The sequence below is a fragment of the Lates calcarifer genome, linkage group LG17 (genome assembly GCF_001640805.2).
Source record: "Lates calcarifer isolate ASB-BC8 linkage group LG17, TLL_Latcal_v3, whole genome shotgun sequence".
NCBI lineage: Eukaryota > Metazoa > Chordata > Actinopteri > Centropomidae > Lates > Lates calcarifer.
In genome coordinates, this window is record NC_066849.1 from 5,870,056 (window position 1) to 5,888,436 (window position 18,381).

An 18,381-nucleotide genomic window follows, 5' to 3' on the forward strand; every position below is an offset into this window, starting at 1 on the left:
GCCAGCTGATGACAGGAAGGGTGCAAGGGGGGAGGACAGGAAGTTGTTGAGTGTACACTGCCGCTAATGAGGGGTTTCCTTCTGTAAACAACAACATGAGGGGAACTGAGGCTGTGCCTGTTCTGTTTTAAAGTCTGTAGGTGTGTATAAACAGAAAAAGTGGGATTAGAAGCATAAAACAAGGAATCCTCCAGGTTATGGCAGCAACTTGATTGAGGAAAGGCCTTAATGGGTGTTCTGGTTACTTTCAGGCTATAGGCTCATTGTGTTTGCATTACATCTCTGTATATTTGTCTCTGTGGCTTAGTAACGGCATGACCTTGCCATTTGTAAATGATTTATATCCAAATAGTCAAATTGAGCTCCGGTATCACACCTACAACACAAACACAGCCTTGAAAACCCTGCCCACACAATGTTGGATCCAAACCATGTCTGGGATCAGGAGTTCAAATCACCACAGCTCTGTGGGAAAACATGGATTTCACCAGTTTACCCCTCTAAAGCCTCACTCACCAACCTTCTTTGCACCTACGCACGCCTGCCTCACAGTTTCCTCATTTGCATTCAGGGCAGAGCGTTGCATCATCGTGTCACTGCGTCAACATGAATTTGCCCCGATGCCCCCGAGCAGGAACACACAATCAATCTGGCACAGTGACTGAGCTGACAGCTGAGTGACTGTCAGACTATGAGTAAGACTGGCTGTCTGTTTACACTGCTGAGCAAGTTGGTTCTGACTTGATCGATACAGAGAGACAGTTTTAGTGTCGTGTCTGACTGGAAATGTGTCATGTTGGGACTTTTCTAAACATTTACTGAGCAGGGTGCGATTTTTGATGATACCAGTTAACAGAACTCCCACTTCTAATTGTGAAACTTAGAGACTGTGTTGTTGTGTTGTGTAAACACAGCTGGTTGGATACACTTTCATACAAAGCTAAACCTTCAAACTGTAATATACGGTTAAGCTAAAATGACACACATGTAGGGAGTTAAGAAGACCAGAACATGTGTAGTACATTTACAAGTGTTTTCAGCAGGATGATGCTAAAATGTATGCACTTTTTTTTGTTTTTTTTTTTTTTATCTGTCAGTCTCTCTCACACACACATCACTCCCTGACTCTCTCCTTCTCTCCATGTGTGCCTCCCTCTACTTTCACGAGAAAGCAGACTAGCAAAGGAGCCACTCCAAGTTTCCACCAACCCCCCCCCACCCCCCCCCAAAAAAAAAAATAAATAAATAAATAAATAAAAAACAGGCTGCTGCCGGGATCACACACAACGTTCAATATGTCACACAGACGAAAAAGTGCTTTATTCCTTGTCTGCTGCTTCCATTCATGCACCTCTTCCCTGTCAGCTGACATGTTCTCCCTCAGCCTTTGTTCTCCTGCTGTCCTTAACTTATTTTCAACCCCTCTGCTCTCCCTGGGTACACCCCCCCAATTCTCTTTGGCTCTAATTGCACACACACCACATAAAACAGAACCAGACTGTTTTCCTTTCTGACCCCCCCCCCCCCCCCCCCCCCCGCTTTAAAATGTAGCAGAGACCGTTTTTTCTTATTCCAGCTAAACCAACAGCTCACGGCTGCTCCATTCACCCACTTTGTCTCTGTCCTACTTTCTTTCCTTTTATACTATTATTTTCCCTCTCACTCTCTATCTGGGCTCGTATTTCATATCCAAGTGGAGGTGAAGAGGGCTCTCCACAATCAGCAAGCACTGCTTTTCTCTGTGTACCTCCATCCATCCATCCATCCATCCCTCCCTCATCTCCCCACCCCTCCATCTTTCACTCTTTCTGTCCAAGTGAGATGGGGAGAGCTTTTTTTTTTCTTCCTCTATAGCAGGAATGCAGAAGACATTCTTCTCTGGATTGGAGTGGGAAAGACATCGCCATCAAATGGGATTAGCAGCAGGAGTGGAGGGAGAGGAGGAGGAAGAAGAAGGAGGAGGGGAAGGACGAGCCAGAAGAAGAAAGAAAGGCAAAAAGTGAAGAGTGGCTCAGAAGAAATCAGACGGTGAAAGAGTTGCAGCTGAGTAAGACACAAGCTTTCTCACCTAACAGACTCTATTGTGATAACTAATCCATCTGACTCCACTGCGGAGCTCTGCAAACAAATGAACCTCGCTGCATAAACACAGTCGCTCTGAATCAGAAACACAACAGTTGAAAGAAAACCACTGACTTAACTTAGTTAAAGTCACTCCTCTCCTCTTCTGTTTCTCTATAGTCTCAACTCACTACCTTCCTTGAGCCTCCAGTAAATGAATGGGTCTCACACTCCCAGAAAACCACACAACCATTCTGAAAACATGTGATTTAAACATTAAGATGCCAGACTGGTAAACCAGGAAAACCTGACAAAAAAAGTCTTTATTCTACCTTTATCATTTGTCTTCTCTGTCTTCTTCTATTCTCTAATTCAAATTTAATGAAAAGTATTATTTAGTGCCTTATGTAGTGCCTTAGCAATAAAAAGAGAATAATAATAGCCCAAAGGACCCAAAGTTATAAAAAGTTTCCTCTCTGGGAGCTCAGAGTTTAAAAGTTAAAGAGAAAAGCATCCTCCAGTTTTCATCCATTTCCTCATCAGTCTTTCAGTCCCACTGAAGTTTGTTTGACTTTAATAAGTAGTCATTTTACACAAAAGCATAAGGAGAAGTGTTACCTTCTGTGTCGTTGTCTTGGTGTGTCAGCAGCTCTGATATTTCCCTGCAGCAGAGTGAACTACGTCTCTTTGCTGCCCTGCCAGGTATGAGGAGCATATATAGAGCACCAAGCAGCCAGACAGTGACAGACCCAGCCGCTCTCTCTTTCTCTCTCTCTCCCTCTCTCGGCATGAGTCAGTCTGTCTGAGAGCTCCTCCTCTTCAAAATAAAAGCACAAAAGCACTGCCCAAGACCAGCTCCTTTCAGAATAAGAGCCCAGTCCTAATACACTAAACCACAGGCTACTGACCAAGGAACTTCCCTTTGGGAGTTAGGAAGCAAAAATAACAACAGCTTCCTGAGTAGCAGAAAGAGAAAAGGTCTGTAAGAAAGATGGGATGAGAGAATGAGAGAGACACCCATATCTAATTTCTTTAACTTGTCCTTTTGTGTCCACATTTATATTGTTTCCGGAATGACTGAAGACCAGAGAGACAGGATGATTGAGGAGAAAGAATGGGAGATAGATTGGATAAATTAGTCATCTGAACAATTCTCTTAGTTTCAAGTGACGCAAATGAGATTTGTCCTTTGTAAAATAGCATTCGAAACAACGCCCTGACTGGAAATAAAATCCACACTCACACAGAAACATTATCCACTATTCACATGTTAACAGAGAACACTAACCATTATCTATGTGCCGAGCATATGGAACATAATAGTTTCATGTAACACATACTGTATTGGATCTTTGGAACACATTCCCAGTGTCACTGTGTGTGCAAACATTCCCATCACACCACACAGATCTGGTTTCATTCACTGAAATATGCTCATAAATATTCTGTTTCTCAATTAAAGAATTTTCCCCTTCATTTTTGTGCCATGAAACAAAACCTTTTTGGGAATTTATCGCTTCTATTTTTGTGTGTAATGCCTCTATTTTTAGAGTATAGAGAGAGTGCGCTGGTGAGTCACACCGTGTTGATGGAAGGTGGGAGGCCAGGGATGCGGTCCAGTGGGGTGCCCGTGTGTAGTTGTAAGTGTCTGTGTGTGGGTGTGTGTGTGTGTGTGTAATTGTGTCAGTATATTAGGGAGAGGTCAAAGGGTCTTCCTCTCTCTAGAGGTGTGTGTCTGACACTTAAGAGGCGAGTCAGAGTGAATCTCCTTGCTACTCAAAGTTGGTTCTTGGTGACAGCGGTGTCATGAGAGTAGAGTGTGTGTTCACTATTGTACCCTCTAATTAACATCCAGAAGTGGAGGTTGTGTGTCAGTCGCACCGGGAGCGTGCCTAAAGGGAGATAGCATCTCTACCACACATGCAGCCACATACACACCACTTGCACCAGCAGCCGGGGTCAGGATATAATCAGAGGTTGATTGACTTCATCCGGAAACAATGTGATTCTCCGAGTGTATGTGTGTGTGTGGGGTAATGTGTATTTATCTCTATGTTTCTCAGTGTTTAACATACCAGGGTGTTCTTTTCCTGGGAAACACAGTCTGCTCTCTATGAGGGGATCACTGAGGCCTGTTAGTTTCCATGCTGTCAACTCCCAAGCATACACCCTGGTCTCTCGCTCCCCTCATCCCTCTGTGCGTCTTTTCATCGCTCCCTCTCTCACTCTCTCTCTGCTCACCCCCTCTTTCCTCCAGCCCCCTCTCTCCGTGTTATGAAGGTCAGCTCCGACAACTCTCTTCCTTATTTGGAAAGTTTCTCCATTCCATGCAGGTCATTCATAGCCCAGCCGACCAATCCAGTGGTTAGTTAGTGTGGTGTGTCAGCCAATCCTGTTTCTCCCATATCCTTTTAAGGACTGCCCATCTCTGACTCTGAGGGTTGATGTGAAATTATCTGCTTTCCTGCTCTCTTGTGTCTCCGGTGACTTCACTTTGCTTTTTAATTCTCTTGCACAATCTTCCCCTCTCTCTCCCTGGTGACAACTAACTCTCTTTTCCATTCACTGATAATCAAAACCCCCTGTGGCCTGCATTCACTGAAGCATTAGTGAACTGATCCACAGTCAGTGGATCAAGTTTTACTTCCATTTTTAATTAGACGTTTGATGACGACAAACCACAAGCAAAGTTCTGTGTGTAGCCAGCACCATATGCGGTTATTTAACATGCATGTTTCCCGCTTTCCATAAAACCACAAGCAACACCTCGACAAGAAAGTGATTGTTAATACTTCATTAGAGAGTTCATGACTTGCACCTCGTAAACAAACACACTGCTGAGAGGAAGCTCTGAGTCACAGCACAGATATGCGACAAATCCTGGCAGCCAGATCTCCCTGCTCAGCAATGCAACACAGATCCTGCTGTAGATCCTGCTTTAAATTCAAAACAGTGAATCTTAAAGTGTACTAAAAGTCTTATATAAAAAAAATTACAATAATGAGGACATACAGCAACAACCAGTCACCTGGTTTACAGTGCTCCCCACTGAAAACCCACAGTAGAAGTTCAGTGTGTGTGTGACAGTAGGAGACTGATGAGTGCTGTTGGCATAGAGCAGTTTGTTGCCTTCAGTTTGTATGCTGTTACCCTGACAACAACCTCACTGGGGTTAAAGAGGTTTGGAGCTACTGCAGAAATCATTTAATCTCAGTGGTATGGCAATTATGTCAGCGGACATGGATTGAAAGGTATAAGGTCAAGCTGCATGCAACACAGGCCACATTAAAGTGGATTAGGCCATTTTTCATCTCTGTCACTGCAGTGTATGTAGAGCTGAGAAACATGGTGCCACTAACACACTGTTGCTGCAAGCTCCTGTGTGTTTGGGATGTCAGACCCTGTGCTTGTTTGAGTGAGGGCTGGGCAAGGATTCAGGTGAGGTGTATCGTGATGATATGATCATGTCATCATGTTAACATGAAAAGTGTCCAATTGGAATACGCAAGCAGTTGAGTACAGGTGACGGCACTGGACATCACGTTGGTTTATTATAATAGATATTAATGTCTTATTAACATCATAATATTGTAGTGTTGTGTGTTTTAGATCATGCTATTTTCTAATATTTTTGTATATGATAGTGACATCTGATCTAAATGTTGCATTATCTGTGTGATTCCTCTATATGTTGCTTAACCCACACTTTCTCCCAAGGCTCCCTCTACTTTACCTGCACTTCAATTCAGTATCAATTTAAAACTCTTTATAATTAAATGCAGGTACTGCCTCTGATTGTATGTACAGTAGGTCTTTGGTCTGTTTCACACTCTTCTGACACTCTCTGGCTTTATGCTACTGAGCTACATAGACCACCCAGTCAATCAGTCATTATTACAGCTTCTCTTTAAAAAATCAAAGGCAAAACACTTCACATGAAATGTTTTAGCCCCTTTGCAAAAAACATAAAATCACCATAGTTCTAAAAGGCTAAATTAAGGTCCTGTTAAGTGTAAATGTGTGCCTGGTTTTATAGAGCTGCATTTAAAAACTAAATCCACAGACAGGTCGCTGGTGAGAGTTCAGTTCACACATAAAAAGCACACCGAAGTCCGTGCAAGAGAACAATTTCGTCTGTCAAAAGCTGATTCCCGGTCTTATGAAAGAGAGATTAAGCTGTGGAATGGTTGGAGGATAATTGTTGCCTCTGCTACTTGTGCTTGGTGTATGACGCCCACCCAGACATTATCCTAACCTATAATATAATGCTTTGCCCCTATTATCACGGTCAATATCATGGTGGTCACACCTTCGATGTGTTGCACTGGCACTTTTGATTGTCTGTCTCCTCCTTTGTCTTGTTTTTCAAACCCAGTTAAACAGTCTTGAAATCGTTGCTCACTACCACGCCTTAATGTTTCACTGCATCATCTGTAGACTTTATCAACAACCTGGAGGTACATAAGTGACAGCACAGCTACCATACAAAAATCTGGATATCAAAAACATGAACCACATGTATATGTTTGCGCAAAATGTTCTTGTGAAATGTCACACCAGCTAAACACGAACCTTTATCAATACAGGAAAGCAGACACTGGACACCAGCAGCACTGACACCTCATCCATCAACACACACTCACAGTCATGCATGTGTATGAATGAGAGTGCACATACACACATAGATTTACAAGCCGCAGGTGTTATCAGTCTATCATGATGTGACTTTATAGACGGTCACATGTGTAAAGTTAAACCCCTGAGAGCCCTGAACAGAAGGGAGTTGTGTATTTGAATCAGGAGAGACCATAACTACGTCCAACATGGCAATGACCTTGTGTTGAGATACTTGAGATACAGAGTTTCATCCAGCTGAATTACAGTTTGTCTTTCATATCCTCTCACATAATCTTTAATATCTATAGGCCAAAAGTAGCCCTAAATCCTTTCAGATCTTTATTCAGACCCCTCCACAGGAAGCCCAGTTTATCCTCAAGACCAGCTCCAATGCCAATATAACTTTTAGTTGCCTTACATAACACATCTGCTTAAAGCAAAATGTCATTTTAGCAAAACATTTTTGCCTTGTATGTTTAATCCTTGAAACAGTTTATGAGAGGTCAACTGAAACACTAGCTGCACATGGAGTCATCTGTTAATTTTATCCTGCTTACAGTAATCCGAAAATAACACATCCATCAAATTCACCAACTGAAGCAAGTAACCTAAATGTTATTTGTTTCTATGTGTAGAATCACTTTAAAAAAGGTACGAAAAAAAGCTCAATTTCAGAGGAGCATACAGTGAGATAGTGCTGCCAGTTTTCAACCTCCTATTCTCTGCCATGTCATAAAAGATTCTGCTTTCTCTCCAAACCTGAACCTTGTTTCAGATCCAACTGAACAATCTGAGCCTCTCCCCTGAGAATTTCCTTTGATTCTTATCCTGACGTCTGGCATCAGCACCGGGCATCAAACCCAAATACCTACCAACCCTGCTCTCTCTTCCTTCAGCACAGAAAAACAGCAGGTCTGTTTTCACAGCTCGGGTCTCCTGCAGTCCCTCCTGCCTGCCAAGTCACACAACAACTTCCTCCACCTCATCAGCTCTGTGTTATTGAAGCAAAAATCATCCCTTACACAGGCTTCCAGTATGTTATTCCTATGATTTACAGCAATTTATTTTAGATCTGTGAACATGAACATATCTCCCCAGTAGCTATAAACACTGGTGGTAAGGCTGTAACATTATTTGCAGCAGTTGTCCCTTTGTAAACAATAATGGATGCTGTGAAAACCAAGAATAATCTTTTGGGGATATCCACATGTGAGTCAGAGAAGCTTCAGAAATGATTCTCATTTGGTATTAAAGTCTACACACTCATGCCCTAAGCTAGGTGAACCGCTCACTAGTAGTAAAACTCCATCCATACTGATCCCTACAGCCTTTAAGTAAATGCAGGAAAACAATTAGCTATTTCACGATATTGCCTTATTTTAAAAATACAAGACATCGGGGTCATAGTTTCCATTCTGTCTATTGAATTAATAGTAAGTCAGCAAAGTGGTTTGTTAGACAGTTGTAGAGCTCATTAAAAAGAACTCCTGTAAAATGTAAAGAAAAAAACAGCAGTTAAAGTAACAAACTGGGATTAGATTTCAAAGGCTGCAGGCTTTGCTGTGCTCTGTTGATGTTTCACAGCAGCATGTGGCTCAGTAGAGACAGTACATGAGTCTATATGGGATGTGCTGGACGACAAACAGGATACGATGAACTCAGAGATAAGCTTTAGGTCGAGAGCGGTCGTCCTCTGTACCTATGTTACCCGAGGAAACAGAGTGCAGTCTGGCAGAAACATGACCTTTGGATAATGGCAGAGCTGCTGTTTTTACTGTGTAATTACAGAATTTAAAGGGGGGAGAGGGCAGCAGAGGGATGGCTTATACTTTCTAATTGCTTCACAGATGGGAGCTGATTGTATCCATGTTGTTATTGTGGAAAGACTCGGAGAGAAGCAGCTTTACTGTCTCCTTGCTTTTTGGAGAACCCCACACGTAAGCAAGAAATAAAGGTATTGCGTACATCGAGCAACTGCACACAAAAATCAGATTTAGATGTTTACACCAATATTCATCATTTCCATCTTTGTTAAAGCCCTAAGATTAATCTCATATCTCTCTGACAAACAGGCTTAGATTTTTACATGCCACATGGAAAACTTTATAATATCATTTCTACTGCTGATTCTGTGTCTCCATGATAGCTTAACTGATAAAGGCTACATGTGGTGCCACTCAAATCACACCCAGAGCATCAACCTCACAGCCAAATATTTACCTGTAATTTTCTGTCTCCTCCTCTATACTCTCAGCTCTGGAAGCACAGAATTAACAAGTCATAACATTTACGTCAACAGATATGCAACAGGACCCATGAGCAGGAATCAAATCCAGTACACATGCAATGCAAAAACCAAGCTTTACTGCACTGCAACCATGTTGTACATGCAGCAACACTTTAACCATTTAATGGGATATACTGCTCGCATTGGTCAATAGTGTGACATTCAGCATATTGTAATATAAGAAATCTCTGCAAAAAATCTTCCCATCTAAAGTTTTGCCAAACTAAAAGGAAAAATATTATGAGGGAAAAATAAAATAGAGCAAAGACACGAATTAAAGTACACATCCTGTCCAGCAGCTCTTTGAGGCTGATGTCATAAACCAAAGTACTGTATAAACTGATATTTTGATCTGATGATGGTAATGAAAGACAGGTCAGGGGATCAAAGTTTGTTGATATATTTCAAAAAGCCAAAAAATGTCAATGTCTTGTTGGTGCTGAAAGAAAAGTCAGGAGGATTACTAAAGATATATCATCTGGGAACAATGAATGTCTCATCCTGAGGAGAGCATGAATATTCCATAGTAGTCTATAGTCATCAAGATACCTCATGGTGGTCAGGGGATCATCAAAGGCTGTAGGATTCATTCCCTGGGACCATGAATATCTGTAATTTTTTAAAATGTCAATCCATCTGATACATTGAGTTATTTGGACCAAAGTTTTGGCCAAACCCACCAACCAAGTAACTAACCAACCAACATTGCCATCTTCAGCATGGCTGAAAGCTAAACAGAGGAGACGCAAATACATATTTCAAACCCAAAATGAAAGAATACATTATTTGTGTATGGTCTGCTGTCATGTCTGAACAGAAGAGCATCAGTGTGATGTCTTGGTGATGTCTTGGTAGCCTAGGGGATTAAAATGCTAACCACAGAATCCCTGGTTTAAGTCTGGATGTTCCATCCCTTCCGTCTCTCCTTCTCCTTATTTTTTGTCAGCGCTCTACTGTACCCTCTCTAATAAGGGCATATAAATATCTTTAAAAATGAAAGCATCAGCAAGTGCTAAAATATCCATGCACAAGAGGCTTGTTCACTGCAGACATCTCAAAACACAGGCCCATTGAAAGTAAAGCTATTGAATGTCCAGCACCCCTCTAATAACAGTGACATCCTACCTGATCCCTACAGAGCTCACAGAAAGGTGAGGAGGAGAAAAAAAACACAATGGCTCTGTCCGGGGCTGGGCATGCAGTCCGAGGTCAGACAGAAACAATAGGAGCCATCCAGCAAAAGCCACACAGATCTGTTTACAGCCACAGACAGACGGCAGCTGGCAGACTCGCCCTGGCACACACGATGCCACACTGACACCAACATAAAGGCAGGGGAATGCTTTTGTTCTAAAAAGGTCTGGGATTCCCCCTTTAACCCTTTCACAAAACTGAGACACAACACTATCATTTCCACCAGACCTCAGACGGTCCTCCCAGCTTGTCTCCCTCCCACCAGACCTTCCTTGCGACTAGCCTGCCCACGGGCCACAGACACATGGGGACATGACAGGTACTCACAGCTTTGGTTTGGGCTTTGTGGGCAGTGGAGGACCATCCTTTGCAGGGGATGGAGACAGCTTGCCTGGGGTTGGAGGTGACTCTGGTGACACTTGAGCTGGACTGGCTATGACTGGAATATCTGCCATAAGGTCAGACTGTGGTAGAGGTGGAGGTGGTGGAGGAGGAGGTGGGGGTGCCGGTGTGGTCTCTTTAGGCGGGCTTGGAGGTGATGGCGGATTCAGAGGTTGGCCATTCTGTGCAGACGCTTTCCCCTTGTCCTTGTCCTCCACCTCTGAGCCTATTTGTACTGGAGGCAGAGCTGACACACTGGGCCAGATCTCCAGCTCCTTGATATGGAAAGCCTCAGTGGCGGGATGAGGCAGCGTCTTGGGTGGCAGCTCCAGGAGGCTGATCTCTGTAGGTGGGGGAGGAGGGGGGAAGGCTGCCGTATCCTCAAACCCAGAGCTATCACCAGACATGCCATTACTGGATGAGTCCTCGGATGCTGAGAGAAAACAAACAAGAGGAAAGTGGAAATTTTTGGACTTTAATGTGTAGGGCCACCACACAGCTCAGTAGATTACACACACACACACACACACACACACGACTGCGTCACAGCTGATCTGATCTAAAGCAGCAGCTGGATCCAGTCAGGCTGATGCAATTCCTGTTTATTCAGCCTTTCCTGTGAGTCCTGTACTGTACATACACAGTTCTGTCTGTGAGAATTCACACAGAAATCAACTCACACCTCTCACCTTTTTATCCATCCAGACTTCACAATAACAAACAGGACAAAACATGATCATCTTGTTGAGACATAACATATGACTTTACAGCTGACCCTACACACAAGACTTCAAGGGACCTAATGGACTATCCGAGGTCAGAGTAATCACCAAACCCTGATTCATTTACCAGATCACGTTTGCTCTGGAAAAAGAACAGAATGCCTTTCAAACCTTGCATTTAATTTTGTTTAATCTTATAATGAGACTAATCTATCGTTTGATTAAACATCTTCCTACTGGTGATCAGTTTTGCTTGCCAGTGGTGGTGGAGTCTCAAAGTTCCATATGTAGTTTCATGCAAATGTTTCTGTGTCAAATGAGGTTATTATTGTTTGATGACAGAGACCCTTTGAGCAGGGCAGCTCTGTTCAGTGATTGTTGAAAAATAACAATGTACAATCTTGAAAATCAAAACTTTGTTGTGGTAAAGCCTACAGTAGATTAAAGGTGCTATGTGTAAATTTTTGCTATAGCTGCATGGTCAACATTAGCATTTCCAGCTATTTATTTACAAGACAAGATTAGATTATGCCTCTGAGCAGCACTACTTCTTCATCCTCTGGTGTTGGGCTGATTGCAGACTGGACGCTATAGTCACTCATTATCGCAAGGTGGCATTATGAGACTGAAATCTTAAGTAAGTAAACAGCTCTTGAGGCTAACATTGGCAAAGCAGCAATAGCAAAAACTTAGGCTACATACATCACCTTTAAACTGAAATTAAGGCAAATAAGTTAGAATCCTTGATATTTTCTGCAGGGAACAATAGTTTTCAAAACCATGTTAGAAAAAATGAAATTACTTGGGTGTTTTCCTAATTTTCTTTTACAGGAACTCCCACATTGGCTTCAAACGCACCTGCAGTGACAGTGAGTTGGGCTGTGCTGTTAATGGAGCCATATGGGTTTGACGCTGTGCAGCAGAACAGACCTCCATCCTCTGGAAAGGCCTCAGCTATTACCAAGGTGCAGATCTCCTCTAGAAAAAACAAAAAACAACCACCATGAATACACGCTTGCACAGCATGCAGTGAAATGACATGTTAACACTTGATTTGTTTGTAATGAGATATAATACAGACATTAGATGGACAGAAAACAAGTTATGTACTTAGTAGACAGATGATAGACATTTCATGTAGACTGGTGAGTCACTATTCATAGTCAGACACACAGAGAAGACAGACAAGCATGGATGAAACCTTTCATGAAGAACAGACAGACAAACACATACATAAATACCAAAGCACAGATGTTCGGGAACGTCTGAGTGACTCACACCCTCAAAGTAACACCTGAAATGACCCCTGACTCACACAGGTGGGAAATGTGTGTGTGTCATTATCTATCTGTGATTTTGTGTGTGAGCGCCTTTATGCCTTTGAGTTTGCGTGTGATAGGGTTTCTCAGACTTTCCCAAGAACTCCCTCTGACTGTAGTAGATGTGATAATGAGAGTCTTATGAGACACAGACTTATTAACTTGTGATTTGCTGTACTCATAACCCAGTGAAAGTCTGTAGCTGATAATGAAACCATCAAACTGAGCTCGAGTCTGCAGACAAAGCTAATAAACCATTACTAATTTAAACCACTGAATTGCTGGTCTTAAGAAGATGATAGCAGTGTTGTAATTGACAGAGTCATATAATGAGAGATCTGGTTGGATTGAGGTCACATACTGTACCTGGCTCAGCTGCAGATCGAGGCTCTGATTGAAGTGCATTACATGCAAAAAAGAAGAGCAGAACACAGTACTTTGGTTATTAGCATGTCTGGATTGCAAATTAAATGAAAAATCATTCCGCTCCAATAAGTTTCATGATCATTGAGAGGGGTGTCTCACTTTTCTGGAGAATACGAAAATCAGGGGAGTCCAGGATCTCCTCTCCCTGGCGGTACCATCGGACCTGCAGAGGAGGGCTTCCACGGACCCTGCACTCCAGAACCACCACCTGGCCCTCAGACGCCTGAGCATCCTGCAAGAGCTATACAGAAGAGGGATTAATAAATCAGAGAGGAGTTTTTTTTGTTTTTTTAAAGAGCAAAGTAATGAGAAAAGGGAGTGAGTGAGTGAAGAATGGCGAGGAAAAGAGAAAAAAATGAAGCCAGTAATGAATCTAGTTCTGAAGAGACAGATGGTGATGGACATAGATGGAGACAGAGGGAGGGCTGCAGATGACACACTGTCAGAAAACACCATTTGAGGAACTAGGCATTCAGTGGACACTAACTCTTCATTTCATTTCACCACAGGACGTTAGGTCAGCCGTCTGCCAAGGCCCTGTCCACTTAAGAATGAACTTAAAGATAAAATGACCATCTGTTTGTTCACCTTTGAATTCATCTTATATCATCTCCTCAGGGCAGTAACACAATCACTTTTTGCTGGTTTTCCTTCAGCTAATGTGATTCTTTTAAAACATCACAGATGCAATAATTTGTTATAATGCAAAGACACTTTCTTCCAAGAACCTGCCATCCTCTGACATTTTATTGGACCTATCTGGTTTTGGGCATCACACTGTACAAAAATAGTCATAATTTGACTGTTCTGTCCATTTGTTTTAACTTAAGCCTAAAAATGAGCACCTGTTGTGGTCCAAAGAGCTGCCACTTAATGCTGTAAATTTACATTAAAAAATCCCCAAGTTTATTTTGTCAAAATATTGTATTTCAAGATTAAGTGATTTCTTAGATATTTGGGATATGCTGAACTGAAAGTGCGTGTTATATTTATATTTATCATTCATGGGTTAATACCTGGCTTTTGGAAGTCTGCGAAAGAGAAAAAAAGATCTTATTCTGTGAAAGTATGTGAGTGATGATTTACTTAGTAAATAATTAAGTTTAAGACAGCAGTAGGCTTTCAGTATAAAGAGGAAGGAAACTATTGTCTGTTATGTAAGACATCTAAGATTATACTCTGCTGTACACTGTTCATTTTCATCATCATCACAATAAATCACCTCTAAATGCATTTAGGCTACAGAGGATGCTCTTATCCCTTAAATCACAGGACCTCTTCCTGACATGATTTAACCCCTTGTCCAGTCAGTTACATGACAGTTTATAGTTTTGCAGAACTAAAAAAACATCCACATAGGGGTCTGTGTCAACACTGTGTCTCTTCTTCCAGCTAACGGGGCCAGAGCGACATAGACTGGTACATCCATCAACAAGAAGCACTCAGTGTCAGTGTGAATAAATGTGCGTGTGAGCCTGAACCTCTCTCCTCTCTCTCTCTGACTGTGTGTGTTTGGCATGGGTGTATTTTGGGAAGGCCAGGGGTGGGATGTACATCATGTGTTTGACAGTGTATGTGTGTGGGTGTGTTGCATGGGTGACATCACAGCGCTGACTTCACTAGAGGCGAACATCCTCTCTCATTGAGATGATTAAAGCCTGCGACAGTTTTGAGCCAGAGTGGGGGGGTGAAGAAAAACAAGTGTCTTTTTGTAATGAAGTGGAAAATGATTTAGGGCCTGACTGGCTGAATGAGAGTGAAAGAGACCTGACCCTTGTGGGTTTGGCAGGGCCGTTTGAAGCTCTGCCTCAGCCCGTCTCAGACCCGCCATCACAAGACCCACAGCCTGAGGGAGAGGGAGTTGGGGGCTGTTGGGAGGAGTGTTGAGGGGTCGGAGTTGGAAGACAGCGATCTGAAGCTGGGGGAGGAGCTCCCATCAAAGCTTTTGTTTTATCTGACCCCCACTGCTGAAAGCCACAGCACTGTATACTGTTATTATGGTGAAGCAAGGAGCCTGAGTATCAGGTTCTGTGTATGTGTGTGTGTATATATTACATACATGATGTACTGTATGTAAGTTGGAATGTATGTAGGGCTGTTTTTCATGGTCTGGGTTGTAGTCCCTTCATTCCAGTTAAAGGAAATCTTGATGTACAACATACTTAGACAGTTTGTTTTACCAGACCTGGAAACTCAGGATCTGAGACCTTTGAGATGAACTGAAAGCCAGGTCTTATCCCTGAACATCAGTGTTCAGCCTCATTAATACGCTTGAGACTGAATGGGAGAACATCCCTGCGACCAGGTTCCAAAAACTTGTTGAAAAACTTAACCAGAATACTAGAGGCTATTATAGCAACACATTAATGATTGTGGTTTTAGAGTCACATGCTCAGAAATGATAGATGTGCATAATGTGTTCATTTATCTTTCATTCTGTAGTATTTGTATAGTATGTTGACCAGACTTACCTTGGTGAATACAGGGGGGCCTGACACCTCAGCACCATACAGTGAAGACACTGGGCTCTGCATCTAGAAAACAACACAAACATACTCTCTGATCAGGTGTACATTCAGTTTGCTCATGTCACTGAGGAGAGTTTTTGGACCATGTGTACGAGCCTATGTGGCTCCACTGTGCAGTTTGCTCTAGGTGGCCTACCCGCTGTTGGGGCTGAGACAGGGACTGGACCAGAGTGGAGCGATGAGGAAGGACATCAGTGGTTTTGGGAGATGATGAGCGAATTGTTAGGGACATTGAAGTTGTCTTCTTCTGTACCCTAAAAGAAGCATGACATAAATCAGCACACGAATGAGAACATTTAGCCTTGACTCTATATGCTTTTAGATAAAATATGATACTTAAATCAAAGAAAATGGTCTCCCCAGCAATTAAGATGATATCAGTGATCTTGGCCTCAGTGTGTAAACAGAATGGGGATCAGGAAGAAGTCCAGATGAAGGCAGATTTATACAACAGATAGTGATCAAAAACATTTAGGGAACTAGGAAGCACTCAGAACCAGCCCTGTTAGATGGATCCACATCCTGCAAAAAATTCAACAATGTCTCTACATCTGGATTTGGCCTATGACTTTGCTTTTAACTGAATTACAAGTTAATTTTATTTTTCACTTTCACATTTACTTCTGCATTTCATAAAGCAGAAGTAAATGATCTAAGAGAAAAGCAAGAAAAACAAAAGAAGAGGGTGAAAGTTAACAAGGGGCAAAAAGTTTAACATTTGGAAATAAGTACAGGGGACAAACCTGACAGGGTGACCATATTAACCCTCCGCACCTCTCATTATTTAGATTGAGGCCTGTGCATGGGGTCAGGGTTATGGCTCTTTAGGGGCCCTTTAAGGGTCTCATTAAATAGGAGCAGGCAGCAGACCTGATTAGCTGCTGTAGGGCTCAGTTAACCTGTTCAGGGTCTCAAGGTTCATTCGGGCATGAGGTCACAAGAGGTCATGCAGGAACACGTACTGAGGCATGGTTCCTGATCTGGATTTTGATGCTGCTCCTTCTCCTTCTGAGTCTGAGGACGAAGCTCCTACAATGGTATGTAAATAAAAGCAATGATGGTTATTCCATTTAACATAGGCCATTTATTCAACAATAAAATGCTGACAGTTAACAAATTCCTAGGGAAGTTGTTTTGCTGTTTTTAAAAGTCTTAAATGTATGCCAAAATATATGGCTATAGTTCTCATAAATCATGTACAAAAAGAATATAGCTCTTTGTCCTTTTACAATCCAGTCTTATTCACTAACACTAACACTTACAGCCCAGTTGTGTGAGAAGAATAGTAGTCTTGTTTTATGCCTGAAAGCAATATTCGACAGCAGAAGTCCATATTCAAAACTGAGCTGTAAGGGTTAGTTAACTATATGGATGTAATGAATGTAACAATTACTTGATGCAAAAATGATACATTTAATTTCTGACCTTCAATGTAAACCTCAGCAGAGGTATTGTCTGCTCCAAGACTGTTGGACGCCACGCAGGTGTAACGTCCTGTATCGTCCTCAAAGGCTTCAGTGATCACTAGTGTGTGCAGGTCACCATCCCTCCAGATCTGTATGTCGGGAGAGTTGTGTAGCTCACGGCCCTCACAGAACCACCTGGTGAAACACAACTTTAGTTACTTTAACAAGCTGTGCCAATCAGAACAACTGATTTGAATCACTGATCAAAGGCTTATAATAATCACTTGAAAAATCAAACTACAGCAGGAGTGTGATGAACATAGACATTCAGTCATTCTTTTCTACCCTGTAGACAGTTTAAACTGGTGCTCCAAGCTAACAGTTTGCAAACTGCACTACACTGAGTGATAAATACAGCTATCATTATTCACATTAGAAACTTGACTTTTGAACTCATAAAAACAGAGTATAACATGACAATGACAACATGACAACATGAGTCTACAACAATGCCAGTGGATCTGTGAGGCTGCATGGCACAGCTGTGGGTTACATGGTGATGTTCAGCAGGCTCACCATCATTCACCAGTTCAGCATATAACTATGGTAACACTGGCTAAGTGATAATTAACACAAAGTTCAGCTGAGACGGATGGGGAATTCATTCATTTTGCTGGTTTAGTCATAAAGTGTTGAACAATCTGAACGTTTTACTCGATGAAGGATGTAAAAAAAACAAGTCAGGGTATTAAAGTTATTACAGTTCATCTTTCAGGAACCAGCTAAGGAAAAGAAAAAGGATCACCAAAATCAACAGAATTCTTCCTTTATGTGCGCTGAATATATGAAGCAAATTCCATAACAACCCATCAAATAGTTTATGAAACAGGCCATAAATGTCTGTACAAAAAAGTGGTGGACCATCCAAGCACCAACATTCACATGCCATCCCTCACTTGTTGATAATCTACATAAGTTACTTGTGACTGTAGTGATACAAGGTCTAGAAAATCACTCCTACCAAACATAATACTCACCAACTTACAACAACAGTATGGTTAATTTGCTGATCCAAAGGTTTAAAAAAGCCATTCCAGTAAAGAAAAAAAATCCAGTAAAGAAAAAAATGTACACAATAGACCTCAGGCAATAGAATCATGAATCATGAAATTTATGTAGCTTTTCAATAAAATCTTATCTGACAAACACTCACTCTTCTTGACAAATACTTGAACTTAAATATACCTTTGCCAAATATGATGGAGGCCTGCCAGTCTAATTCACATCACTAACTACTCATTCACACACTCACACACACCCTCTGGGCATGTCTGAGTTTCCATATCTGCCAAATATCAGCCACCCCAAGGCACTGACGAGACGCCGTGTTACGGGAAGCAGATACACCCTTTCCCTCCTTCCAATCAGAGGTCTGTGTGT

The 18,381-nt window shown here is 42.0% G+C and overlaps 1 protein-coding gene across 5 annotated transcripts in view; it reads right to left on the reverse strand.

The window, feature by feature from the left end:
- Positions 1-18,381, reverse strand: part of palld (palladin, cytoskeletal associated protein) — a 51,753-nt gene that overhangs the window by 14,568 nt on the left and 18,804 nt on the right. For 3 of the 5 annotated variants that reach the window (XM_051076968.1, XM_051076967.1, XM_051076966.1), the window contains exons 3-11: positions 16,961-17,136; positions 16,498-16,564; positions 15,672-15,789; positions 15,479-15,541; positions 13,107-13,248; positions 12,948-12,971; positions 12,121-12,240; positions 10,487-10,973; positions 8,899-8,934 (exon numbers count right to left, since the gene is read on the reverse strand). In XM_051076968.1, coding sequence (XP_050932925.1) covers positions 8,899-8,934; positions 10,487-10,973; positions 12,121-12,240; positions 12,948-12,971; positions 13,107-13,248; positions 15,479-15,541; positions 15,672-15,789; positions 16,498-16,564; positions 16,961-17,136 — 1,233 coding nt within the window. Of the gene's footprint in view, positions 1-2,679; positions 2,848-8,898; positions 8,935-10,486; positions 10,974-12,120; positions 12,241-12,947; positions 12,972-13,106; positions 13,249-15,478; positions 15,542-15,671; positions 15,790-16,497; positions 16,565-16,960; positions 17,137-18,381 lie in introns of those variants that run through there. The other 2 variants (XM_018669915.2, XM_051076969.1) reach the window with 2 other exon arrangements.